The 27895-nt window shown below is 38.9% G+C and overlaps 1 protein-coding gene across 1 annotated transcript in view; it reads left to right on the top strand.

Annotated features, from left to right (window-relative positions):
- GFPT1 (glutamine--fructose-6-phosphate transaminase 1) overlaps positions 1-27895 on the top strand; it is a gene marked incomplete at both ends in the record, with an annotated part of 51314 nt that overhangs the window by 1237 nt on the left and 22182 nt on the right. Inside the window, 11 exons of the mRNA XM_080711386.1 lie at positions 3538-3645; positions 6596-6703; positions 7542-7667; positions 10446-10504; positions 11960-12094; positions 14056-14117; positions 16966-17045; positions 17232-17285; positions 21798-21903; positions 24777-24940; positions 25886-25981. Coding sequence (XP_080567512.1) covers positions 3538-3645; positions 6596-6703; positions 7542-7667; positions 10446-10504; positions 11960-12094; positions 14056-14117; positions 16966-17045; positions 17232-17285; positions 21798-21903; positions 24777-24940; positions 25886-25981 — 1098 coding nt within the window. The remainder of the gene's footprint in view (positions 1-3537; positions 3646-6595; positions 6704-7541; positions 7668-10445; positions 10505-11959; positions 12095-14055; positions 14118-16965; positions 17046-17231; positions 17286-21797; positions 21904-24776; positions 24941-25885; positions 25982-27895) is intronic.

The raw sequence follows: 27895 nt of genomic DNA, 5'->3' as shown, positions 1-27895 counted from the left end.
CCTCCCTCCCTCCTTCTCTTCTCTCTCTCCCTCTCCCTCCTTCCTTCTCTTCTCCCCTCTCTCTCCCTCCCTCCTTCTCTTCTCCTCTCTCTCTCCCTTCTTCCTTCTCTTCTCCTCTCTCTCTCTCCCTCCCTCCTTCTCCCCCCCCTCTCCTCTCTCTTGTGGAACTGGTTCTTGAACCTAGAGCTTCACTCTTCTATTAATGACATCCCCTGCCCAATGAATTGTCTTTAATGATCTAGTTAAAATATTGAGACCTCAGCTATACCACTCCTGGATATCTTTCCAAAGGGGCTGAAATCACATAACTACAGTAATATATGCATACCCATGTTCATAGCAGCACAATTCACAGTAGCTACATTATGGAACCAATCAGGTGTCTATCAACAGATGAAAGGATTACAAAATTATAGAATATCTACACAATGGAATTCTACTCAGCGATAAAGCAGAACAAAATTATGTCATTTGCAAGAAAATGGAAGGACCTGAAGAATGAATGTTAAGTGAGATTAGCCAGTCACAGAAAGTAAAGGGTCATATGTTTTCTCTAATAGGCACAAGCTAGGGAGTTGTGTTTCCAGAGGACCCCAGATAAAGGAGGAGAAACCTCAGTGGAGCCAGGGAGGTGGTCGAAGGGAAGGGGAGGGGAGAGACTGAGGTTCATTAATGGAATTACTACCATTGACTATATGTGTTATATGTGAAAATACCAATGGTAATCTCAGTACTCTGTTTTGGGAAGGAGATAGATGTGGAGGAGGGAGCATGGATGTCACTGTCAACATGATTTACATTATGATAGGAGACTATAATGCACCAATAAAAGCATATTAAAATACTCTTGAGGCTTAATTTATAGTTATCTGTATGTATTTAATCTTTGTCAAGTCAGTGACCTACAGGAGGGAGACTGTAGAACAAATAAAAGTTTTATTTACAGTCAGATTACTGAATTAGTTTATTCCTAATGCAAGTACCTTGTGAAGGAATATCACTAACAACAAAACCCCCAGGCCTGGTGCTTCTGGATTCAATAGGTGGATGGATGCTTTGGGCAGGGAAGTTTGTGGGTGGGGGCTTTCTCCTGCCCTCTAGTGGTTGCGTCAGGAACAGCCTTTCCGGGTTCAGCCCTGCTTTCTTTGTTTTCCACTGCCACTCTTACCTTAGAGATTCAGTGTATCCGCTGGGTGTGGTGGGTGGCACACGCTTGTAATCCCACACAGGAAGACTGTATGTTTGAGGGCAGCCTTAGCTATTTAATGAGGATCTCAGCATTTTAGTAAGATCCTGTCAAAAAATAAAAATAGGGCTGGGGGTGTAGCTCAGAGGTAGAATGCCCCTGGTTCAATCCCCAGTATTGGGGATTAGGGGCCCAGGCATGGTGGTGCACTCTTGTAATCCCAGCATTCGGGAAGCGGAGACTGGAGTATCATGGTTCGTGGTCAACCACAGCTACTTAGCGAGGCCCTTCACAACTCAAACCCTGTTTCAGAAATAGAGACTAAAGAAATAGGGCTAGGGGTGTAGCTTGGAGGTGTAATGCCCCTGGGTTCCATCCCCAGTATCACAAAATAAAAGTAGGGCTAGGGGTGTACCTCAGAGGTAGAATGCCCCTGGGTTTAATCCTCAGTACTGGAAAAAACATTCATTGTATCTTTGTGTCAATTACTATGCTTTGAGATTGTAAATGATATTTACAGCTATGTCTAGGATATCAATGAACTTATCTTCTACTTTTACTTCTAAAAAATAGTTGTTCTATCCTCATAATGTTGTGGTTCTGTGAAAATGATTGTATAACATGTTAAAACTTAAAAAATCTTTAAAAATATAAGGTTTAAAGCCAGTCCTGGGGTTTGCCTATAATTCTAGTATTTGGGAGGCTGAGGGAACAGGATCCCATGTTCGACACCAGCCTCAGCAATTGAATGAAGCTTTCAGCAACTTAACAAGACCCTGTTTCCAAATAAAAGATAAAAAGGGCTGGAGGTGTAGCTTGGAGGTAGAATGCCCCTGAGTTCAATTGCCAACACCATACAACAACAACAATAATGTTTAAACACTTTTTTTGAATATATAAATTTTCTGTAAGTCTTTGGCCAGATAATACTTTTCTGGGAAAAATTCAGAAAGTTTTATCAGGTTGTTTTGAATTTTAGTTTTTAAGTATGGATTTCCTCATTTATTTGGTATTGGAGATTGAACCCAGGAGCATTCAACCTTCAAGTTACAATTCCAGTCCTTCTTGTTTTTTGAAACAGGATCTCATTAGGTTGCCGAGAGTCTCACTAAGTTGTTGAAGCTGGTCTTGAGCCTGTGATCCTCCTGTCTTAGCCTCCCAAATGCTGGGATTACAAGCGCGCTCCACCATCCCCGAGATGGAAGCCAAGACTAGTTATTCTGGAATTCTAGTCCACAGAATTGACTAAAACCTCTTATGAATCAGTGGAATTATAGTGAAATACAGTTACAAAAACGGAAAATTCTGCTGGGCATGGTGATGCATGCTTGTAATCTCAGTACTGGGGAAGCTGAGACAGGAGGATCTGAGGTTTGAAGCTAGCCTCAACATCTTAGTGAGGCCCTCCACAATTAGACCCTGCTTCCAAATAAGAAATAAAGTTGGGCTCGGGTTTAACTCAGAGGTAAAATGCCTCTGGGTTCAATCTTGGTGCCACACACACACATACACACACAAAAGTTCTTTCATAAGTAAGCAGCTTGAATTTATATTTTTGTATATTCTACTATTTAGTTCTTATACATTTAAGCTATACAACACTGGTCGAAAGCACCATCATGGAAGACTTGAGATAATTTCTGTGCTCTTATTCCTAAAATGTTTGTTTCCTTTACCTGTGTTCCATTGTTTTGTCTTTCTGGTTCTGTTCACATTCATTAGTCCCTTGTTTCTAGTTTTGTTTTTCTGAAGGTTTTTTTTTAAAAAAAATACATTTTAAAGAGTTGTTAACATATATTGTGTAGTTGTCGTTTGCTAGTATGGTGACCATAAGATTCTTGTTATTTTAAGACAGTTATTTATACTTATTTGGTCAGTGTTTTTCAATTTAGAGACAGGCTCTTGCTAATTTGCCCAGGCTTTCTTCTTTCCAATTTGGCAATCTTTTCTGCCTCAGCCTCCCACGTAGCTGGGATTACAAGCATGAGCCATTGCAGCTGGCTAATTTCTTTCTTTTTAAAAGTGGAATATAGCCTGGTTTGGTGACACACACTTATAATCCTAGCACTTGGGAGGCTGAGACAGAGGATCAGAGGTTTGAGGCTGGCCTCAATGCGGTGAGGCCCTCTGTAACTTAGTTTCAAAATAAAAAATAAAAAGGACTGGTGTATAGCTCAGAAGTAGAATGCCCCTGGGTTCAATCCCCAATAACACACACACACAAACACACACACGCACACACGCACACACACACGCGCATCTATCTTCATAGTTTTGTACATCTTAAATATAATTATGTCAATTTTGATTCATTAACCAGAATTTTCTATTAAATATTTGTTTTTTTGCAGGTATATTTGCTTACTTAAACTACCATGTTCCTCGTACAAGACGAGAAATCTTGGAGACCCTAATCAAAGGGCTTCAGAGACTGGAATACAGAGGATATGATTCTGCTGGTATTTCTTTTAAAAATATGGTCTTTGCATGATTTTTAAAAAATCTAAATAGAGAGTATGTTTATTATTTTCAGAAGACTAACTTCTAACAATGTCTGTTTTTTAAATCCGAAATCTGAAGATTTTTAAAATTATGTTTAAAGGGTTTGTGCTTGTAATATCAACATTATTACCATTCATGTGGAATACTGCTTACTATAGTAACCTACTTTTATTAATAATGTTACTATAGAACATCATGGGACATTTTTGTGGGAAAAAGATTTTGAAGGCCTTACTATATAAATAATTTTTTCTGCAACTTTTATTTCTTTCTCTCTGTGTTCATTCTTTTGTCATATAAACTGACCTGAGATTCTTTTATTTTATATAAATGACAAACCAAAAAAAGGTAACTTTCTAGCAACTTAATTTTGACTCTAGCTCCTTCTGTGTCAGGAGTTCATAAGACCACCCTCGGGTTCCATGATTCCATAGGGTGATTTGTGACTATGATTTCAGGAAAAGAATACAAACCAGAATCAGCAGAGGGCACAGGTGAATGAGCAGAAGGCTGGAGGAGGCCTTCTCCATGAGTCTTCTGGTGGAACCACACAGGATACCCTTATTCTCCCTAGTAATGAGTTGTAACCACACTTTGGAATGTACTCTACCTGGGAAGCGGATTAGTAACTCAGTCCCCAACGTCCTTATTGGGAATTGGTCACATAATTACCATGTGCCTAGCACCTACCAAAACTCCTGACCCAGAAGAGAAGCCCGTGTTCAGCATAACAGGCATACTGAGCCACCTATTCTGTTAGGGTGGCAGGAATCCTCCTGAAATTCAGGTTCCCAGATACCAGTCAAGAGGCACTCTGAAAGCAGGCCTTTTAAGGACAGCAGTGTCAGGCCCCTTTTCTGTACACTTATTGCCAATGGAATGGGCATTTATTGTTTTTGGCTTTCTTCAGTAATGGAAAGTTCATTTCTAACTTCTTTTTTTTTTTTTTTTTTTTTTTTTGCGGTACTAGGGATGGAACCCAGGGGCATTCTACCTCCAAGCTGCACCCCCAGCCCTATTTTTTATTCTTAATTTTGAAACAGGGTCTCACTGAGTTGTAAAGGGCCTCACTAAGTAGCTGAGGCTGTCCTTGAACTGCGATTTCCTGTCTCAGCCTCCCAAATGCTGGGATTACAAGCGTGCGCCACCACGCCTGGCTCACTTCTTTTTTTCTAAAAATTCTCTTTCCTTAGTTTCTTGGACAACATGTCTTCTGATACAGATGCTGATTACTTTGTGTGTCAGTGTTGGAAGCTCCTTTCCTCCATTTATTAATATGACTGTTCTGTAAGGCGCTTTCTTCAGGCTGCTTCTCAGCTTTGTATCTCCATGGGTAAACTCTGAGTTCATCAATCTCCTGTGTGTCGATTTACAATCCACATATATTTCTTTTTTTTTCGTGGTACTGAGGATTGTACCTGGGAGCATCCTACCTCTGTGAGCTGCACCCCCAGCCTTATTTTATTTTTTATTTTGAAACAAAATCTCAGTAAGTGGCTAAGGGCCTCACTAAGTTGCTGAGGATGCCCTTGAACATGAATTCTTTCTGTTTTAGACTCCTAAGTACTGAGATTACAGGTGTGTGTCACTGTACCTGGATAATCCACATATATTTCTAATCCAGGTATATATATATATTTTTTTCTTTTTTTCTTTTTGGTGGTACTGGGGGTGGAACCCAGAGAGGCTTTCTACCTCCAGGCTATACTCCCAGACAGATATATATATTTGAAACGGGGTCTCACTAAGTTGCTGAGAGCCTCACTAAGTAGCTGAGGCTGGCTTTAAACCTGTACAATCATCCTGTCTCAGCCTCCCAAGCGCCAGGATTACAAGTGCGTGCTCCCACGCCTGGCTAATCCAAGTATATTTTGCAGGTTGCTGGAAAACTTTGTTTCTATCTGCTTCATAGGAATTTCTTCTTAGATAGACCACAGTATTATAAACTTTGCATATTCAGAACTGCATATGCTGCTGTCCTCACCCTCTTACTGTTCTGTTTTTTCTGTATCCTTTTTATCAATAGTCATTTCAGAAAAAAAAAAAAAAAACATCCTTGGAGCTTTGGGAGGTGTCCTACACTGTGCCTCCTCACCTCATGGCCCGTCAGTTCTTGTCTCTGTCCATTGCCACTGTTGAATTCGGGCCCTCTCCCTTGCTGCTTGGCTACAGCTGTACCTGCTAATGGCTGCTTGCTTCATCCTCTTTCTCCCCCTCCCCAATTCATCCTCTCTTCTCTTTCCAGAGAGTTTGCTAAATGTTTCGGCCATATTATTTCTCTACTTGAAAATTTGCTCAGTACTTTCCCAGTACCTTCAGAGTAACTTTTTCAATTTTCTTGTAACCTAAATAGAATCTCAAGTGCTGCTTTCCTGACCTCCCTCCTTCCCTTCTTCTGAGGTGTGTGCCCCTCTTCTGTGTTTCTCCATTGTGTTCACTAGAACACAACAGTACTTCTATTATAGTAGTTATAGCTCTCTATATTACTTTTATTCTAACTTATACTATGTAGTAATTTTTTTTTTCTTATCTGTTTTCTCAACAGAGTATTAGAAACGAGGACAGAAAAAACTGAGTTTTTCGTCCTTTTTGGGGGGTATGGGGTGTGGTGGGGTGTAGTGTGGTGGGGTGGGGTGTGGATGGAACCCATGGCCTCATACACGCTGGGCAAACTCTACCACTGAGCTACGACACCTCCAGTTTAATTTTTATTGTTGGCTTAAGCTGTGTCCATGGTTTTTAACACACAGTCGGCTTTTAGTAAGCATTAAGTTGATGAGTTATATGAAAATGCAATTTTTTAAATTAAAAAAGTAAAAGATTAAAAAAGTAAAAGATTTTACTTTGTATTGATAACTTTAGCAATAGCAGTGTCTAAATCGTGCCCCTTTTCTCTTGATGATTTAGGTGTGGGAATTGATGGAGGCAATGACAAGGATTGGGAAGCCAATGCCTGTAAAATCCAGCTCATTAAGAAGAAAGGAAAAGTTAAGGCACTGGATGAAGAAGTTCACAGTACTGTGCTTAGTTTGATTTTCATCCCCCTCCTCACCAAATGCCCCATGTTTGGTACCCATTGTGAACATGATGAAGTTGATTTTCATCCCCCATATATGGGACTCATTTTAGACATATAATGATTCTTAAAATTGAGGGGAAGGAAGAAATGTAGTTTTATCACTGCTTGGCCTGGCTTTAAATCATGCCTGAGCTTTAAAAATGATGATGGCTAGAAATTTTTAGGTACATTTTGTTCAGAACAAAAATCTTCAAGTAGTTTCAGAATCACTGTTCCTGAGGAAGGGCCATTTATAGGACAAAAGCTATTTTTGGTGGTGTCCTTATTCATGTGTCTACTTGGTGGTTGTTTTCACTTTACTTAATAATGGCCCCAAAACACAAGAATAGTGTGGCTGGCAATTCAGATATACCAAAGAGAAGTCATAAAATGCTTCCTTTGAATAAAAAGGTCAAAGTTCTCTATTTAATTAGGAAAGTTCTCAATTAGCTGAGATTGCTAAGAGCTATTGGAAGGATGAATCTCCTATCCAAAAAATTGTGAAGAAAAAAGAAATTTGTGTTAGTTTTGCTGTTGCACCTCAGACTGCCAAAGTTATGGTCACAGTGCAGGGTAAGTGTTTAGTTAAGATAGAGAAAATACCAAGTTTGTGTTATGTATGTATAGGAAGACATATTAAGTATATAGGGTTTGGTACTATCTTCAGTTTTAAGTATTCACGTGAGTCTTGAAACATATCCCTGTGGATAAGCTGGGACTACTGTAATATTTAATAAAGCATCTCGCATTTCTACACCATTACTTAATACTGAATTTTCATTTTATCTTCTTCAGAACAACAGGATATGGATTTGGATATAGAATTTGATGTACACCTTGGAATAGCTCATACCCGTTGGGCAACACATGGAGAGCCCAATCCTGTGAATAGCCATCCCCAGCGCTCTGATAAAAATAATGGTATGAACAGATTCTGTGTGCTTCAGAATGATTGTGGAAGGCTGTAATGGGAGAAGAATAGTTTCTTAGGTTTTTATTAAAATTTTTTTAAGGCCAGGCATAGTAGTGCATGTTTGTAATCCCAGTATTTGGGAGGCTGAGACAGCAGAATCACAGCTTCACTACCAGCCTCAGCAACTTAAGAGAGGGCCTCTGTAATTTAGTGAGACCTTGTTTAAAAATAAAATAATAAAATAGGGTGTAGTTCAGAGGTAGAATGCCCCTGGGTTCAATCCTTAGAAACACACACACACACACACACACACACACACACACACACACACACACAAAATTTGAATATATTTATAAATAGAGTAACACACAATCTGTTATGTCCATTACCCAGCTTTATCATTTATGCAGTACATGATCAGTTAGATTTGTCTCTACCCTTCTTGTTCATATTATTTTGGAAGACACTAGATACTGTATCACAAATTGATGGCTCTTCGGTATATTTATATTATTATTCATATTATTATTCATATTATTTTGGAAGACACTAGATACTTGTTCATATTATTATTCATATTATTTTGAATAATTATTGTTCATATTATTTTGGAAGACACTAGATACTGTATCACAAATTGATGGCTCTTTGGTATATTTTTATTTATTTTTATTTTGTGGTACTGGGGATTGAACCCAGGTTCTCACACATGCTGGACAAGTACTTTACCACTGCGCTACAATATCCCTATCCCTTTTTATTTGGAGACAGGGTCTTGCTAAGTGGCCCATGCCGGCCTCGACCATGCCATCGTGCCTCAGCATTCTGAGTAGTTAGGATTACAGGTGTGTGTCATTGTCCCTTATATTCTGTATAAATTTCTGAAGGTACATAATGTATAGATATTATTCTTTTTGTGTTTGAAGTCAGTGCCAAGATTAATTTGTATAGACTTAAAGGTAACATATTTTTAGCTGGGCATGGTGGTGTACACCTGTACCCCAGTACTTAGGAGGCTGAGATAGGAGCATAGCAAGTTTGTGGACAGCCTCAGCAAGTAGTGAGACTCTCAGCCATCTAGTGAGACCCTGTTTCAAAACAAAATATTAAAAAAGGGCTGAGGATGTGTCTCAATGGTAGAATGCCCCTAAGTTCAATTCCCAGTATCACATACACAAAAAGAACAACATAAAAAAATCATGTTTTTATACTTCAATTCAGGTTGTGAGGTTTTTAGTGAACCTTATCCATTTGATTTCTAAACACCTGCAACATATTTATTTGATTTATTCCTCATAACAGTAGAATAATATCACCAACACTACCATAGTAGTATGTTTGCTGAAAACTTTTTAAGACTTTTTTGGTTATTGTTCTTGTTCTTAAAGTATATCTCTCTAGGTATGCACAGTTAATTTAGTGTGTTTTAGAGTCACATGGAATAGTGTCTGGGGTATAGCTTGGAGGTAGGACTCCAATATATGAGTTTTTTTTTTTTTTTTTTTGGTGGTACTGGGGTTCCTGGAAGCCCTTCTACCTCCGGGCTACACTCCCAGACCTATTCTATATTTTTGAAGCAGGGTCTCTTACGCCAGCGCGGCTGGCTTCGAACCTGCGTGATCCTTTTGTCTCTGCCTCCCAAGCGTGGGGATTACAAGCGTGCGCCACCACGCCTGGCTGTATGAGATTTTTGATAACTTGTTTGAAGCTATATTTTGGTAGAATTTGGCTTTAAGTTAAGAATTTATGTCATCTATTTATGATTCTCTGTGTTCTAATATTAAACTTTTTTCTTAAATTTATTTTTATAGTTGATACCATCTTCTCTCAAAAACTTATTGAAAATATTCATTTTACTTTTTGGTTTATAGTGCATTTCTGTTCAAATTCATTTACTATCAAACCAAAATATCGGATATTTAGGTATACTAAGAACATTTTTATAATACAATATAAAATTAGATTCAGGCCAGTTGCAGCGGCATGTGCCTGTAGTTCCAGCTACTCCAGGGAGGTTCAGGCGAGAGGACACGAGTCCCTAAGTTTGAGACCAACCTGGAAAACATGAGGCCTCATCTAATAAATAAAAAAGAAAAAATTGGATTTAATAATTTTTCTCCTGACATATGAACTTTAAATGACATATATCCTGCCAGTTGCTACAAATAATATTATCAACTCTTGATTATCTATTTTTATATTTTTCAAAGTCACTGAATAAGAATAGATGCTTAAACATCTTGGCATCATATTTATTTGCTCTTGGAATGGTATTTAAACACTTTTATGTAACATTCCAGGAATTATCTGAACCTCAGACAAGTAAATTTAACTGTAGAAACTGGTTATTCATGGTAAGTTCCTTAGCTTTAATTCTTAAGCTCATTTGTGTAAATTGAATGATTAACTTATTATGAAAGGCCTTTCAACTTATACTAAGAAGTGAATGAACAGAAAAATGAGAATAATGGTTGTTTAGTTCAGCCCTCACATTTTGCAAATGAGGAAATAGGCCCAGTAAACTTTCATGTGGTAACATAGGGATAGTAGCTAACACACAACTGAAACTGATGTCTCTGGACTTCATTTATTGTATTCCTCCCTGTTCACTCCTCCTTAGCACTGTGTGCTTCTGCTAAGCTGCATAAATAATGTTGATATACCTGATGATGATCTGGTGTTGAGAAAGATACTTGATTACACCTAGAAATATAGTCACAATAATTAGTTATTTATAGTTTATCAGACTTCTCATTTTTCATCTCCAATGCTTTGATCTCTTTTAGAATTTATTGTTATTCATAATGGAATCATCACAAACTATAAGGACTTGAAAAAGTTTTTGGTAAGTAAAGTAACTTTAGAAAACACCAGTCTTTGAGAATACTTTTTTCTTGTTGTGGTACTGGGAATTGAACCCAGGGCATTCTATCTCTGAACTATATTCCTAGCCCTATTTTATTTTTATTTTTATTTTTATTTTTTTATTAAATTTTTTTTTGCGATAACTGGCAATGGAACCCAGAGGTATTCTACCTCTGAGCTACAGCCCTATTATTTATTCTTTATTTTGAAACAGGGTCTCACTGAGTTGCAAAGGACCTCACTACGTGGTAGCTGACACTGTCTGCAAACGGCAATCTTCTTGTCTCAGCCTCCCAAATGCTGGGATTACAATTGTGTGCAACCATGCTTAGCTTTTATTTTTATTTTTTTGTGGTACTAGGGGTAGAACTCAGGGGTTTTTCTACCTCCGGGCTATACTCCCAGACCTATTTTATACTTTGTTTGGAAACAGGGTCTCACTAAGTTGCTGAGAGCCTAAGTAGCTGAGGCTGGCTTTGAACCTGTGTGATCCTCCTGTCTCAGCCTCCCAAGTGCTAGGAGTACGAGTGTGCGCCACCATGCCCGGCTTATTTTTATTTTTGGAACAGGGTCTCACTAGATTGATGAGACTCTCACTGTTTGCTGAAGCTGTCCTTGAACTTGTGATCCTCCTGTCTCAGCCTCCCAAGTACTGGGGTTACAGGCATGTGCCACCATACCCGGCTCTGAGAATACTTATGAGAGCAGTGAGGTTGTTGGGATGTGTACCTCTAGGTATGGTCAAGTGATTCCTAAGACAGTTATAAAGATGTGATAGATCATTGGACTTTTCTTTGTGATATTAGAGCAATTCTTTTTTCTTAGATGAAAACAAAGTAATTATTTGGATTAAAAATGACCAAATAAAACTGAAATTTTGAGGGCTGAAGGTATAACACTCAGTGATAGAAGTTAATGTTTTTCTTTTTTTGTGGGTCAGGGGATGGAATCCAGGGGCATTCAACCTCAGAGCTACACCCCCCTGCCCTATTTTTTATTCTTTATTTTGAAACCGGGTCTCACTTCGTTGTGGAGGGCCTAAGTAGCTGAGGCTGTCTGCGAACCGTGATCCTCCTGTCTCAGCCTCCCAAATGCTGGGATTACATGTGTGTGCCACCATGCCTGGCTTGTGAATGTTAATGTTTTGAATGTTATATTTTATTATAGTTTAATTACTTAAAATTTGTTTAATTCATATGTGACATAGATTTATATAAGTTAGGTGTACATTCATTTATACAGAATACCATGTTATTTTGGATTCTATCATCAGATGGTGACCTTAATTTTCAACAAAGGGCAAATGGAGTATGGGGTATTCAAAAAATATTAGAAATTAGTGAGATTTTTGAGGTAAAATTTTTTAGGAATGATTTGGCTACGATCCACATTTCCTTAACTGTGCCTGTCTCTCTTTTTTCCTCCCTACTTACAGGAAAGCAAAGGCTATGACTTTGAATCTGAAACAGATACAGAGACAATTGCCAAGCTTGTTAAGTACATGTATGACAACTGGGAAAGTCAAGACATCAGTTTTACTACATTGGTGGAGAGAGTTATCCAGCAATTGGTATTAAACCATTTTTAATTATAATTATGCTACCATTAGTTACGAGAAACTTCTTAAAATTAAGTCTGATACACAGAAACTGTGCTAGCTTCTTGAGTATTTTGGCTTTTATTTCTCACATTTATAATGATTCGACTGGAATAATTCTGAGATTGTTGTATGACTTACTGATCTGCCTGCCTCCCTTGCTCTTAAAATTCTACTTTTACTGTGGTTTGAGGTCATGAGGTTGTAAAGTAAGTTTGTCTAAAAACTTCTCACACATAGAAATTCATACATACTACACACACCGATATAGACACAGTATACACAATAGAGGATTCATCACTCTTGTTTCTAGCCAGCAACTTAACATGAGGGTACTATCAGTGAAAGGTAGCCTTTGTTCTGAGAGAATGTATGTTTCTGAGCCAGCATAATCAAATCTTCCTTTTTCCTTTTGGGGATTTTTTTTCTTGGCCCTTTACCTCTATAGAAAGGCATTTTCTAGCCCAAGAGAAAAACAATTTATCACATCTCAGTTTATTAAAGATAAGGGCAAAGATCCACAGAAGTCCGAGTCTATAGTGATCCTACTCCCACCTCCCCCACCTCAACTCTGACTTTCCCATTGAGAAGCCCTTTACTTCCCTACCGAGATATAGCTCTGCCCTCCCACCTCCACTCAGCCTTGAGATCTCTACAGCGCCCGGAGTCAGGAAGATGGGAAAGGCAGAGTCCTGTCCTTCCTTCTGCCCAAGGCAGAGCAGTGTGCTTTCCTAGCCCTTTCTTGTTTCTGATATGCTTTCCTTTCTAGACACCATGTAATCCATTTTGTGTTCTATTGTGGATTTTTTGTTCTACCTCATTCTTTTCTTATTTATTAATTTTTAGGCTCTGTTGCTGAGGACTTGGGTTGATAGGGTGGTATATGGTACATGTTAATAATTGTGATTGTATATATTTATATGTCAAGGTACAAAAAAATGGAAGTTAACAGAGGTATACAGTTACTAGGGTAGAGAGTTGTATGTGTGTGTGGTACTGGGAATTGAACCTGGGGCATTCTACCTCTGACCTACACCTCCAACCCTATTGTTTAAAAGTTTTATTTCGGCCGCACGCTTGTAATCCCCGCGCTTGGGAGGCGGAGACAGGAGGATCGCGCAGGTTTGAAGCCAGCCGCACGCTGGCTTAGGAGACCCTGTTTCCAAAATGAATATGTAAAAATAGGTCTGGGAGTGTAGCCCTGAGGTAGAAGGGCTCCCAGGAACCCCAGTACCACCAAAAAAAAAAAAAAAAAAAATTTTTTATTTTGGCCAGATGTGGTGGTACACGCTTGTGATCCCAGCATTTGGGAAGCTGAAACAGGAGGATCCGGATTCGTGGCAGGCCTCACCTACTACTTAGTGAGGCCCTTTGCAACTCAGTGAGACCCTGTTTTAAAATAAAGAATAAAAAGTAGGGCTGGGGGTGTAGCTCAAAGGTAGAATGCCCCTGGGTTCCATCCTCACTACTGCAAAAAAAAAAAAAAAAAAAAAATTGAGACAAGTCTCAGTAGCTTGCCGAGAGTCTCACTACCAGCTGAGGCTGTCCTCAAACGCGCAGTCCATTTGTCTCAGCCTCCCAAATATTGTAGGTGTGCACCCCCACGCCCTGCCGAGAATGGGTTTTGAATGTCGACCTCGGGATCTTTTCTAATTATCTCTTTCCCCCACTAATTCATAGTATGAGAGAAGTGATTTCTCTATTGAGGAATGTTTCTGGTGTGTCACTAAAAAGGAAAACGGGCTTGGTTTAAAAAGATGGTCTTGTATACATTAAAGTTCAAGAGAGTCTACCTAAAATTTAGAGTTGTTTATAAACCAGTACAAAAGAGCATTTGTGTGAAGAAAACTCGATGCTGAAGATAATATGTTTTAAGTGTTTCATATTTGGTACTAGTTATAAGTATTGCTAATGTATTTTTTCCCCCTTCATAGGAAGGAGCTTTTGCACTTGTATTTAAAAGTGTTCATTTTCCTGGACAAGCAGTGGGCACAAGGTACATATAAATCTAATAATGACTAATAATTACATTAGTTTTGAAACAGTTGAGTTACAGGGTTATTCTTTATAGCCTGTAAATGATTCTTTACTAGAAAGGCTCTGCCTTTTCTTGAGGTATTCATGTTAGTATTTATTTTCATGTATTCTTTTCTATTATTGTACTATTTTATTTAGCAGAATACCTTAATAAAGCAAATAAACTTTGGTGTTAGGATTGGCCTTTGTCTTAGAAGGGGTATTATAGTTCCATTGTGAATTTGGATGTTGAATATTTTCTAATTTCACCACAAAACACTAACATTCTTCATATATTTTAGAAACATATATTCCAAGATTCATAGATAATTATACCATTTCAGTATTTGCTTGGGTATTTATTTATTTAATTAATTTATTTTTGGTACTGGGAACTGAACCCAGGGATGTTCTACCTCTGAGCTATATCCCCAGTCCAGTTTAGTTTTTATTTGGAAACAGGTTCTCACTAAGTTGCTTAGGCTGGCCTTGAACCTACAGTCCTCCTTTTTCAGCCTCCCAAGTACTAGGAGTATAGACATGAGCCACCATGGCCAGTGTTACTAGGATTTTTAGACTCAAATCATCAGTTCCTTTTTAGAGTAGTGAAGAGCCTTAAGATTTGGTAGGAGAGAGAGTTCTTTAATCTGAAGGCAGGATGACCAAAGCAGTTGCTAAAACAATTTATATATTAATGTTCTGTGTGTAATTTAAAGTTTTAACATTTTAAAAAGAAAAATTTTAAGCTAGGTGTGGTGGCACAAGCTTGTAATCCCCTCACTTGGGAGGCGGAGACAGGAGGATCGCGCAGGTTTGAAGCCAGCCTCAGCTACTCAGTGAGGCTCTCATAGAGCAGGAGGTGGCTTTTTTTTTTTTTTTTTGTAATGGGCCAGACAGTGAGTGTCTTAAGCTTTCTGGGCCATGGAACCTCTTCAGTATCTGCTCAGCATTATTCTAGTATGAAAGCAGCTATGCATCATATGTAAAGGAGTGGGCGTACATGTGTTCCGGTAAAACTCTTACTTTTTTTTTTTTTTTTTTTTTAGGTACTGGGGATGGAACCCAGGGGCATTCTACCTCTGAGCTACACCCCCTGCCCTATTTTTTATTCTTTATTTTGAAACTGGGACTCACAAAGTTGTGGAGGGCCTCACTAGGTAGCTGAGGATGTCCATGAACTGTGATCCTCCTGTCTCAGCCTCCTGAATACTTCCAGCCCTTTTATTTATTCTTTATTTTGAAACAGGGTCTCACTGAGTTGCACAGGGATGGAACTGAGGAGCACTGTACCTCCAAGCTATTCCCCAAGCACTATTTTTTTTTTTTTTATTCTCTATTTGGAAACAGGGTCTCACTGAGTTTCAAAGTTGTCTCACTAAGTAGCTGAGGCTGTCCGTGAACTGCGATCCTCCTGTCTCAGCCTCCCAAATGCTGGGATTACAAGCGTGCACCACCATGCCTGGTTCTGGTACAACTTTATTAATACAATTTTAATTTTTCAATTAAAAATGATTGTTAAAAAAAAGCTGGGTGTCGCTGGGGCATGGTGGTGCACGCTTGTAATCCCCACGGTTGGGAGGCGGAGATAGGAGGATTGTGCAGGTTTGAAGCCAGCCTCGCTGGCTTAAGAGACCTTGTTTCCAAATAAAAATATAAAATTAGGTCCGGGAGTATAGCCCAGAGGTAGAAGGGTTTCCAGGAACCCCAGTACTACCAAAAAAAAAAAAAAAAAAAAAGCTGGGTGTGGTGGCACCTGCTTGTAATCTTAGCATTTGGGAGGCTGAGACAGTAGGATCATGGTTCGCAGACAGCCTCAGCTACTTAGTGAGACAACTTTGCAACTCAGTGAGACCCTGTTTCCAAATAAAGAATAATAAAAAAAAAATAGGGCTTGGGGTATAGCTTGGAGGTATAAAGCTCCTGAGTTCCATCCCCAATACAAAAAAAAAAAAAAAAAAAAAGACCGTAAAAGATATTTATTTACAAAAACAGACATGCATGGCCTGTGGGTCTTATTTTGCCAACCCAGTTTTTCGTTGTTTTTTTTTTTTTTGGTGGTACTGGGGATAAAACCCTTCTAACCTCCGGGCTAAACTCCCAGACCTACTGGAAACAAGATCTCTTTAAGCCAACGAGGCTGGCTTCGAACCTGCGCGATCTTCCTTTCTCCACCTTTTTTTTTGTTATATTTGAAATTGAATTTAGAGGGAGAATTAAAACATTTGAAAAGTATTGGTTCATCAAATTTAATTTTATACTATTAGTGCATTATTATAAAAAAAAAATAAGCATAGCCTGTGGGTCTTGGTTTGCCAACCCAGTTCTTTTGTTATATCTGAAGTTGAATTTAGAGGGAGAATTAAAACATTTGGAGTATTGCTTTATTAGATTTAATTTTATACTGTTTATACATTATTTATAAAAAAAAAAGCATAGCCTGTGGGTCTTGGTTTGCCAACCCAGTTCATTTGTTATATCTGAAGTTGAATTTAGAAGGAGAATTAAAACATTTGAAGAGTATTGCTTTATCAGATTTAATTTTATACTGTTAGTGTATTATTTTTTTAAAAAAAGCTCTAATTCTGCCAGGCATGGTTGCCACACATGCTTGTAATAGCAGTATTCGAGAGGCTGAGACAGGAGGATTGTGGTTTGCAGCCAGCCTCAGTTACTTAGTGAGGCCCTTTGCAACTCAGACCTTGTTTCAAAATAGAGAATAAAAAACAGGGCTGGGCGTGTAGCTTGGAGATAGAATGCCCCTAGGTTCCATCCCCAGTACTGCATTAAAAAAAAAAAAAGTCTGCTTCCGTTTTTTCTTGCATTTACAGGCGAGGTAGCCCTCTGTTGATTGGTGTACGGAGTGAACATAAGCTTTCTACTGATCACATTCCGATACTCTATAGATCAGGTAAAACTACTCTTACATCATGCTGTGGGGAAAATGTGTAAATTGAGTGTAATAGATAAAAAGAATTAAGTTGGAATAAATGCCCTTTTGGTCAGATCCATGTGAATATAGTTCTGTGAGACATGAAAAAGATTTGTTTTTGTGAGTTCTCTGACAAGTAGATTTCTTTCTGTTGTATATCTTTAGCTAGGACTCAGATTGGATCAAAATTCACACGGTGGGGATCACAGGGAGAAAGAGGTGGGAAATGCACTCTCTGCATGGATGAGGAGGGGTCTTATCCTCTTTTGTTCATTCTTTACTAATTTGTTCTTGGAGTGAATGAATGTGCTGGGCCTCTAAAAATGTGCTTAATTTTATGGGGAAAATTTTTGACATTTATTTTTCTAATTTGCGGAATATATTTTGTCTCTGCTTTTGGCATTTAGAAAACTTGCTTTTAATAATTTGTTTTATTAAAATCTGAGGTTTGAGTTAATATAAAATATTTCTTCTTTAAAAATCACATAGAATACATACTTAGATTGGGGAAAGAGTGTTATATGCTAGGTTATAGATATTGAACTAATGGTAGTTATTTGAAAAATTTAGCCTACCTTTTAACTGAAATACATTTAATGATCTTTATTTTATGCATGGCATTTTAGTTCTAGATTTATATTTGATATTTTGATTGGCTCTATTTGAATTTGAAGTCATTGGGTTTTTTTATTGTTTGAGGTTCATTTTTCTATTTTTTGATACTAGGAATTGAACCCAGAGACATTCTACCCCTGAGCCCTTATCTTATTTTTTGAAAAGGAGTCTAAGTTGCAGAAGGCCTCACTAAGTTGCTGAGGCTGGCTCTTAACCTGCAGTTCTTCTGTCTGAACCTCCCAAGTTACAGGTATCACAGCAGTATGTCACCATGCCCAGCCAAGGTTCATTTTTTAATAAGATTTTCACCTATCTAAACTCTGAATCATTTTATTGATATAATTACACAGAAAAGTGAAACATCATTGTGCTCTATTTACTTTTTGCTAAAAGCTTTCCATGTAAAAGGTAGGAAGTGTTAGGTTCAGGAAATTGAAACCCATAATATTAATGTGTAATTCTTAGTTTCTTGAAAACCATCTACTAAAGGACTCTGAACCTGTTCATCTTTGATGGTGAATGCTTTCACTGTTTTATCTAGAGCAGAAAGTTGTTAAACAGACTTCAATCTGGAGATGTTGAAGATATCTTGGTTTCCTCCCCTGCCTCCACCTCTTGGTCTTCCCAGGCAAAAAACTAGTCTGCCAGCAAGAGGACAGAATTTGGATCCAGAGTTCAGATTTCTGTCAATAATTCTGCTTATGTACATATTACCTGTATGTGTTACCTTTAGCTTACCTTGGGCCACTCTTAGGAATAATGGAAGAACATTAGCTCAGGTCATAAGGTAGAAGAAAATTTTATCATAAGAGATTGTGTTTGAGGAACTTTTGTATTTTAGCTCTTTGTAGGTGGATCATGTTGGCTCAGTCAAGTTTAGTTAAAATAATTGCCTCTTGCTAAAGGTGCTCTATAAAGTGAGAACTCTGACTTTCAGGCATTGGCATTTTCTCCACTTGTGACTACTGACCAGATAAAGTCACTTTCTCTCTGCAGCTCAGGGCTGACAGTTGGATTCTACCTATATCAGATGAGAAATGATAGATACATGGGAAAAATTCGGAGACTTTATTATTATTTTTTTTTGTGTGTGGTAATGGGGATTGAACCCAGGGACATTTTACCTCTGAGCTATACCCCCAGCCCTGTTTTTTATTTATTTTGAAACAAGGTCTCACTAAGTTGCAGAGGGCCTCTCTAAGTAGATGAGGCTGTCTTTGAACCCCAATCCTCCTGTCTCAGCCTCCCAAGTATTAGGATTACAAGTGTGCACCACCAAGCCTGGCTTAATTTGGAGATTTTGAAAGCTATACAAATATTACTTGAATAGGTAGTGATACCTCAGATGCTTTTTAATATTTTAATTAAAGGTACTTTTGTTTGAAGAATGAAATTATCAATATATTAAGTGAAACACAACCCTGTTAGCCCATTTTGTAAATTAATTAATTAATTTATTGGTGAAACTGGGAATTGAACCTAGGGGGCATTCTACCTCTAAGCTAAACCCCAGACGGCCCTATTTTTTCTTCTTCTTCTTCTTCTTCTTCTTCTTCTTCTTCTTCTTCTTCTTCTTCTTCTTCTTCTTCCTCCTCCTCCTCCTCCTCCTCCTCCTCCTCCTCCTCCTCCTCCTCCTCCTCCTCTTCTTCTTCTTCTTCTTCTTCTTCTTCTTCTTTTGGTGGTACTGGGGTTCCTGGAAGCCCTTCTACTTCTGGGCTACACTCCCCGACCTATTTTTACATTTTTATTTGGAAACAGGGTCTCCTAAGCCAGCACGATCCTCCTGTCTCTGCCTCCCAAGTGCGGGGATTCCAAGCATGTGCCACCACGCCCGGCTTATTCTTTATTTTGAAACAGGGTCTCACTAAGTTGTGGAGAGCCTCAATGAGTTGCTGAGGCTGGCCTCAAACCTGTAATCCCCCTGTCTCAGCTTCCCAATTACTGGAGTTGTAGGAAGGAATCACCGTGCCTGGCCTTCTACTTGTTTTTTACCTTACATTTTTGTCTTTTGTGTTTGGTGCCCGGGATTAAATATAGAGCCATATGCATGCTGGGCTATACTGGCAGCCCCTTTTGGTTTTTTAGATATAGTAAAATTTATGTTTAATGGACAGTTTTAAGAGTTTGGCAAAGGCAAAGTTTTTTTTTTTTTTTTTTTTTTTTTTTGGTGGTGGTGGTACTGGGGTTCCTGGAAGCCCTTCTACCTCCGGGCTACACTCCCAGACCTATTTTTACATTTTTTTTTTTAAATTTGGAAACAGGGTCTCCTAAGCCAGCGCGCGCGGCTGGCTTCGAACCTGCACGATCCTCCTGTCTCTGCCTCCTAAGCTTGGGGATTACAAGCGTGCACCACCACGCCCAGCTAAAAGGCAAACAGTTTTACCACCCCCACAGTCAGATACACTGTCTTCCCCTGAAAGCTCCTTGGGCTGTACCTTTGTAGTTACCCTTGTCTCACTCCCTGCCCCTGGCAGACACAGATCTGTTGCCTTTCTATAGTGTTACCTTTTTAGGACATCATATTGTACTTAATTTTTTTGTAGTACTTGGGATAGAACCCAGGGATGCTCTACCAGTGAGTGATACCCCTAGCCATTTTATTTTTATTTTTTATTTTTTGGTGGTACTGGGGTTCCTGGAAACCCTTCTACCTCTGGGCTACACTCCCAGACCTATTTTTATATTTTTATTAGGAAACAGAGTCTCTTAAGCCAGCGCCGCTGGCTTTGAGCCTGTGCGATCCTCCTGTCTCCGCCTCCCAAGCGTGGGGATTACAAGAGTGCACCACCACGCCCGCATCCCCTGGCTGTTTTTTAAAAATTTATTTCGAAACAGGTTCTCACTAAGTTGCTGAGGCTGGCCTTGAATCTTCAGTCCTCTTGTCTTAGCCTCCCAAGTACTGGGATTATAGGTGTGTGCCACTGCACCTGGCTGCTGTTATTTCTGAAAGTTTGATATCTTCTTTACTACTGGATTTGGGTGGGAAGAGCTACTTTGTTTTCATGCCTACCAATGAAGTAGTCAGAGATGCTGGAAAACTTTGGCAGGATAATTATTACCAAGTCTTTATATGTGCATTTAGAGGATAGAGAGGAGTTTTTACAAGTGTACCTGTGGTAATTTTTGTCTATTTTGTCCCTAGGTTATAAGCTCTCTAATGTGCTGGTCTTGGAGAAAGGAGCTTTTTTTTTTTTTTTTTTAATCTTTAGGACATTTGTATAGTCTAATAATTTTTATACATTTGTTAATTTATCAAACATTTGCATACTTTTTATTTTCACTTTAGTTGTGAATTAGAAAAAAGAAAAAAAATTATTACCACTGACGAAAAATTAGAGATGCCAGAATTCTAAAGTGCTAGAATTAAAAAGATATGAGCATTAAAAAAGGACCATAATTTATCCTGACTTAAAGGAAGTGTAAGAAAACACAATTTTAAAACGAGAGATTCTTGGCCTAAACTATTTCCTGTGTGTAGTGTAGATGCTATAGAGGATGTACCATGGTCAGAGAGATGTATATAGCTCAGTGGTAGAATGCTTGCCTAGTGTGCTTGAGGCCCTTGATTTGATTCCCCAGTAAAACACACATACACACACACACACACAAATCTAGAATCTAGAGTAAAGTTTTGTTATAGTAAAAATTAATTTGCCACTAATCTTTATTTTTCACTGACAATTTTGATATTTTTAATGTAATTTTTGTGATACAAATAGGTATAGTATACAAACTAAACATGTAACGTCCATCAAGCTGATTTGATATGAAATTAAATTAAGATGATTAGTCTGTATATACTTTTAATTTAAAAATAATGATATTAATTATAGGACTTTTGTCTGGAAAAGAAATATTACATTAAAAAACTTACAGTGTAGCATTATTATTTGCCACGCATTCTTTTATAGTTGCTATTTCACTCTACACTTTCCGTCTATTTTTACTGGCTTATTGCATGGAAATAAGGTGATCTATTGGCATTTTAAAATTGCTGAAATTACTTTGTGTTGCTGTGCGGTTTTTTGTTGTTGATTTTGTAAAAAGCTATGTGTACTTCTGTATCAGCCATGATTTTCTCCTTGCCTACCAACTCACGTTTACTGTGTATCCTAGGCAAAGACAAGAAAGGAAGCTGCAATCTGTCTCGTGTGGACAGCACAACTTGTCTCTTCCCTGTTGAGGAAAAAGCAGTGGAGTATTACTTTGCTTCTGATGCGAGGTAAGCTTCCTTAATTGATTCACAGACTTTTTATTAAAAATATTCTTGCTGCAGGAAATTAAGAAGTTATTTTGTTTAAATCTAGTCAGGCTGCATTAGAGAACTTGTTTTTTGCATTGCTAGGGCTGGAACCCAGGGCTTCATATGTTCTAGGCAAGTACTTTACTACTGCTTTATGCCAGCCCCTGAATCTTCCTTAATTAAGGAATTATAGGTGACTTTTTTGGAGATGGGGCTATAGTTCATAAGAAGTTATCTATGTCAATTTGCCAAGAAAACGCATTTACCTTGAGACTTGGTCCAGATTATTTTAGAGTCTCCTCCCACCCTCCCTTCCTTACGAGGAGGGATTTTAGGTTGGAGAGTAAGAGAGTGGAGCTGCTGTTTCACCAAATACAGTATCAGTTGCTGAACCACTGTGGTGGTGTCTAACATGTGCATGGGGATGGAGCCCAGGGGCATTCTACCTCTGAACTACATCCCAAGCCCTATTTTTTCTTCTTCATTTTGAAACAGGGTCTCACTGAGTTGCAAATGGCCTCACTAAGTAGCTGAGGCTTGTCTGCGAACCGCAGTCCTCCAGCCTCATCCTCCCGAATGCTGGAATTTCAAGCGTGGACCACCAGGCCCAGCCTTTCTCTTTTTATTTAGAATGAACCTATAACATAAGCACTTTAGTAAAGAAGCAGTGTTAGACTAGTACATTCTGAAAGAAAATGGGGTGGACTGTTTAGATGCATTTATAAACGGGAAGTTATAATAATGATAGTAAAATGGAATCACTCAAATACCTCTGGGCAGAAATAATGAAAATGAGAAAATGATACCATTTAGACTCCAGGGGATATATTATCTCAGTGGGAAAACAAGCTTCACTGTTTTCTAAGTTTTGCAGATATGTAAAGTGGTAGTCAATGCTAAGTGTGTCATTGTTGTCATTAAGTTAAAGAAACTGGAAATTGCAGAAGCATATCAGGCTTTTTCACACGTTCCTGCATTCATATTGAGCACTCTGAAGCAAAGCCATATAGGCTGGTCTCAGGGAATAATAGTAAGAAATAAAAATATTCTGTGCCCTTAAGGAGCTCTTCTATAGTGGAAGAGACAGATTTGTTGTTGTTGTTGTTTTATTTTTTGGTGGTACTGAGGGTGGAACCCAAAGGTTTTCTATTTCTGGGCTATGCTCCCAGACCCATTTTATATTTTATTTAGAAACAGGGTCTCACTTGCTGAGAGCCTCACTAAGTAGCTGAGGCTGGCTACGAACCTGTACAATCCTCCTGTCTCAGCCTCCCAAGTGCGGGGGAACGAGACAGATTTTAAACAGTAGTTATACAAGCATCGAAGTTATAAGAAGTTATACATGCTTATAGCAGGATGATGTGTTCCCCTGGGGGGGGGGGTTTCTTCAAGGAATGGAGGTAGAACCGAGAGTTCAGGGGCGTTTAGGAATCAGTTGAAGAGGTGGAGGGAGGAGCGTGCATTTTCTGCTGAGGGCTCATCCTGTGAGTTTAGGAGGGAGGCGAATGTGGCTGGAGTGGAGAGTGAAAGGAAGTTTGGTGGGAGATGAGACTAGAGAAGGGAGTGTCAGGCCACGGTAGAGCATTTGACATTTCCTAAGAGCCAGAGGGAAGCTGTCAAGCAGTGTGTTGGGAGTGAAAGAAATCTTGATCATAGTTCCATTTGTTACCCGTTTTGGCAGAGAAGGGGAATGAATAAAGAGAGATAAGAGAGAACATGTACAAGCTAGTTAGAATGAGCCAATGGCAACTTGTTCTGGTTTGTGGTGGACATAGGAGACTTTGAGGAATGTTATGGTCAATTAAAATCGCAGGATTTAGTGATGAATAAAATGAGGAGGAAATAGCTATGCCTGCTGATCTAACTTAATTAGGTCGCTGTTCAGAGACATACATATATGTGTGTATATATATATATATATATTTTTTTTTTTTTTGGTAGTACTGGGGTTCCTGGAAGCCCTTCTACCTCCGGGCTACACTTCCAGACCTGTTTTATATTTTTTTATTTGGAAACAGGGTCTCTTAAGCCAGCGAGCTGGCTCCGAACCAGCGCGATCCTTCTGTCTCCGCCTCCCAAGCATGGGGATTACAAGCGTGTGCCACCACGCCCGGATATATATATATATATATATATATATATATATATATATTATACTTACTTATTTTGTGGAGCTAAGGATTGAAACTGGGGGCCTTCTACCAATGAACTACAATCCCAGCCTTATTTCATTTTTTATTTTTATTTATTGATTTTTGTGTTACTGGGGATGGAACCCAGGGAATTCTACCTCTGAGGTACACCTTCAGCCCTATTTTTATTCTTTATTTTGAAACAGTCTCACTGAGTTGCAAAGGGCTTCACTAAGTAGCTGATGCTGTCTGCAAACACGGATCCTCCTGTCTCGTCCTCCTGAATGCTGGGATTACAAATATGTGACACCACGCGGCTTCATTTTTAAATTTTGAAACAGAGTCTCACTAAGTTGCTTAGGTTGCAGTCTTCCTCATTCAGCCTCCCAAGTACTGGGATTATAAGTGTGCATCACCATGCCTGGCTGACCCTTTTATTTTTTGCCTATAATGATTACCCTGCCTCACACTGTCCTCTAGAGGATGGCATTGATAGCTAGAAAGTTGATAGAGATACTGCAAGATGAAGTTTGTATGTACTTACATATTTTGCTGTGCTGGGGATTGAACCCAAGGCCTCACGCCTGCTAGACAAGCATACCACCACTGAGCCACATCCCCAGCCCTGGAGTTTGTATTTAAATTTGTGTCATAGTGATAGTTTTGTTATAATAATGATCCTTGGTTACTGAGTGTAGTGTCTCCTTGGACATTTTATAGCGCTGTCATTGAGCATACCAATCGGGTCATCTTCCTAGAAGATGACGATGTGGCAGCAGTGGTGGATGGTCGTCTTTCTATCCATCGAATCAAAAGAACTGCAGGAGATCATCCGGGACGAGCTGTGCAAACCCTCCAGATGGAACTCCAGCAGATCATGAAGGGTGAAAGTTCTTGTCACGTTACAGCTTCATCTTCTTAAGGGAGACATTCTATTTCTTGTCCTACCAGAGAATCTAATAATAATGCTGAGCAGTATCTTCCACTTGATTAGTGAACAGACAATTCCAGAAAAAGGGATGATGCTTTAGACAATTTATCTTTGCTCTTATAATAGTCTGTCCTTCAAATTAATTCATGGTTTGTTGTTCCTAACATTATAAAATAGTAGTACCTGATACTTGGAAGACCTTATAAGTATAAATATAGTTCATGTTCTATTCCTTAAATCTCTCATGTTCTCCCTGGACTTCAGTTTTCTCATACATAAAATGGATATGAAGGTTGTTTTGAGGATCAAGAGGACCAAATAGGCAAAACCCTTGGGGAAGTTCCCGATACACTTAGTGTATCCTACGTAATGTTAATTAAATTACGATTGTTATAATTTTGATTTTTTTCCTCCTTTCTGATTGGGTGGTGATGGGAGTAAAAAGTAACATTTATTACATAACTTCTGTATGTCGAGTTCCTGTCTATACCCATACACTCTAGTCCACACGGTGAAGTAACTGCTATTCTTACTTCACAGATTAAGGGATTTCCTCAGTTGAGATAGTACAGGATAGAACTATGGTTTGAACCCAGGCCTGACTCCAAAAGTTAGGCTTGTTTTATTTTCCTGTTTTGTTATAACTGTACATCTTAGGTATGAAGTATATAAAAGTTAATGTTTCCTACGTATTTGCTCATTTGTCTTCACATAGAGTAAAATATATACATCTAGTCTTTTAGACAGCCATCTATAAATATTGTTTTCTCTTGTGTTACTTTGTGTTATCTCATTTATCAAGATTATGTTAAAGGAGATAGACTTTTAGTTGTGTACAAGTTTCTTATTCCTGGGTTCATTAATTTTTGTTTTAATTATGTAATTTCTCTTGCTGTAGGAAACTTCAGTTCCTTTATGCAGAAGGAAATTTTTGAGCAGCCAGAGTCTGTTGTGAACACAATGAGAGGAAGAGTCAACTTTGATGATTACACTGGTAAGGACATATGAATTATTTTATTGCTTAAAAGTCTCTTGTATGTGTGTGGGTGTCATCAGCAACCTGAAAGGTTACTGTTCTTTATAGCTGTGGGGAACAAGTATAGCTGCTCATGGAATCTGTTCCTTCAGCTTATGATTCCACTTACATAAGGTCTCTAGAACAATCAGGATTCATAGAGAAAGAGTAGATTAATGCTTATGGGGGAGGGGAAATAGAGAGTTATCATTTAATGGGCATAGTTTTAATTTGGGTTGATGAAAAAGTTCTGGAAATGGATAGTGGTGACAGTTTGTACAACCTACTGAATTGCATACTCTGTAATCATTAAAATGGCAAATTTTACGTTTTGGGTACCTGCTGTGACTCCCAAGGATTGTTCTAGGTACTTATTTCTAGGAACAAGACCTGGTCCACTTACTGGGAAGCTTACATGTGTCTGCCTAGGCTAGGCTTTCTCTTTTAGATTATAAATGAGCAAAGGTGTTGACTTCTCCAGAGGTCTTTCAGGTGACTCCAGTGTTATGTGAAACAACCTGTACCTTCCTGCTTATTCAGGGTAGAGGTCATAGTGCAACCCAAGTCTTGTTTGCCCAAATTCTCTCTAGACCATGCATCACAGACTTTTTTTGTGTGTGTGCTGGGGATGGAATTCCAGGGGCATTATACCTCCGAGCTACTCCCCCAGTCCTATTTTCTTATTCTTTATTTTGAAACAGTGTCTCACTGAGTTGCAAAGGGCCTAAGTAGCTGAGGCTGTCTGAAATACTCCTGTCTCAGCTTCCCAAATGCTGGGATTACAAGTGTGCGCCACCACGCCTGGCTTCATCATAGGATTTTATAGATACCTTATGGACACAGACTGTCGCCTTCAAATTCTTAGAGAGGAGTGGGAGTCTTGCCCTTGAATTTCTAATAATCTAGAAGGGGGATAAATGTATAGTTAACTATTTAAAGAAAGGCAAACTATTATAACATGGCATTAAAAACTCTTCTAAATGTTGAAATGCTTGGAGTTTAATGTTGAATTTAGGGAAAGTAAAGTAGGAGTGTATCTGTGGAACGAGTCTTTGGGGCCAGGGAATGCTTTATGAAGTGGGAAGGTATAGGGTATGAAGAATATGGAAGGCTTAAAGAAGTGAAGGTCAGATGGGAATGTTCAGTTGGTTAGAAGAGCATTAGCTAAAGGGAAATAGTGAAAACCCATTATTATTTAATAAGATGTTGTCTAGTTTGCTGCCAGATATAGTCCTTGAAGAAGAGTAAAATGAAGCCAAAGAAGGTGAGAGGAGGTTCTGTGGAGGCCTCCGTACATTTTAGTGTGGGGTTCTCTGGGATACCTGCTTTTACAGAAATTTCAGCACTGTCACAGGCTTGGGAGCCAGTTGTGATGCTAGCTGTGTGTTAAGTGAACTGGGTACTACTCTCCAGTGTGCACTGGCAAAGTGAGAGGCTACCTACAGTTGTCAGTATGTGGTCCTGTCTGAGGTACAGGAAAGCAAAGGGAGGTGGGACCAGGAGATAAACAGGATCTGTGCCTACCTCTGTGGAGGAAGGGGTTGTTGAAGATGGTTGAGCTGGAAGAACTGAGAGAGGAGCAGCAAATACTAGGTATGGTATTTATGGAATTAAGGTCAGGAAAAAGATTGATCTTGTAAGGGAAGAGAATGAAACAAACTTTGATAAGTTCATGATGTTGTCTACCCCTTTTCCAACCCCTGAGCTACACCTCCAACCCTGAGAAGTTCATTGTGTGTGTGTGTGGGGGGGGCACTGGGGATTGTACCCAGAGGCATTCTACCTCCAAGCTACCCTCGGCCTGATTTTATTTCTTTTCTTTTCTTTTCTTTTTCTTTTTGGTGGCACTGGGGTTCCTGGAAGCCCTTCTACCTCCAGGCTACACTCCCAGAC

The sequence above is a fragment of the Muscardinus avellanarius genome, assembly GCF_963383645.1.
Source record: "Muscardinus avellanarius genome assembly, chromosome: 15".
Classification (NCBI taxonomy): domain Eukaryota; kingdom Metazoa; phylum Chordata; class Mammalia; order Rodentia; family Gliridae; genus Muscardinus; species Muscardinus avellanarius.
This window is presented reverse-complemented; position numbering and strand designations above follow the sequence as displayed.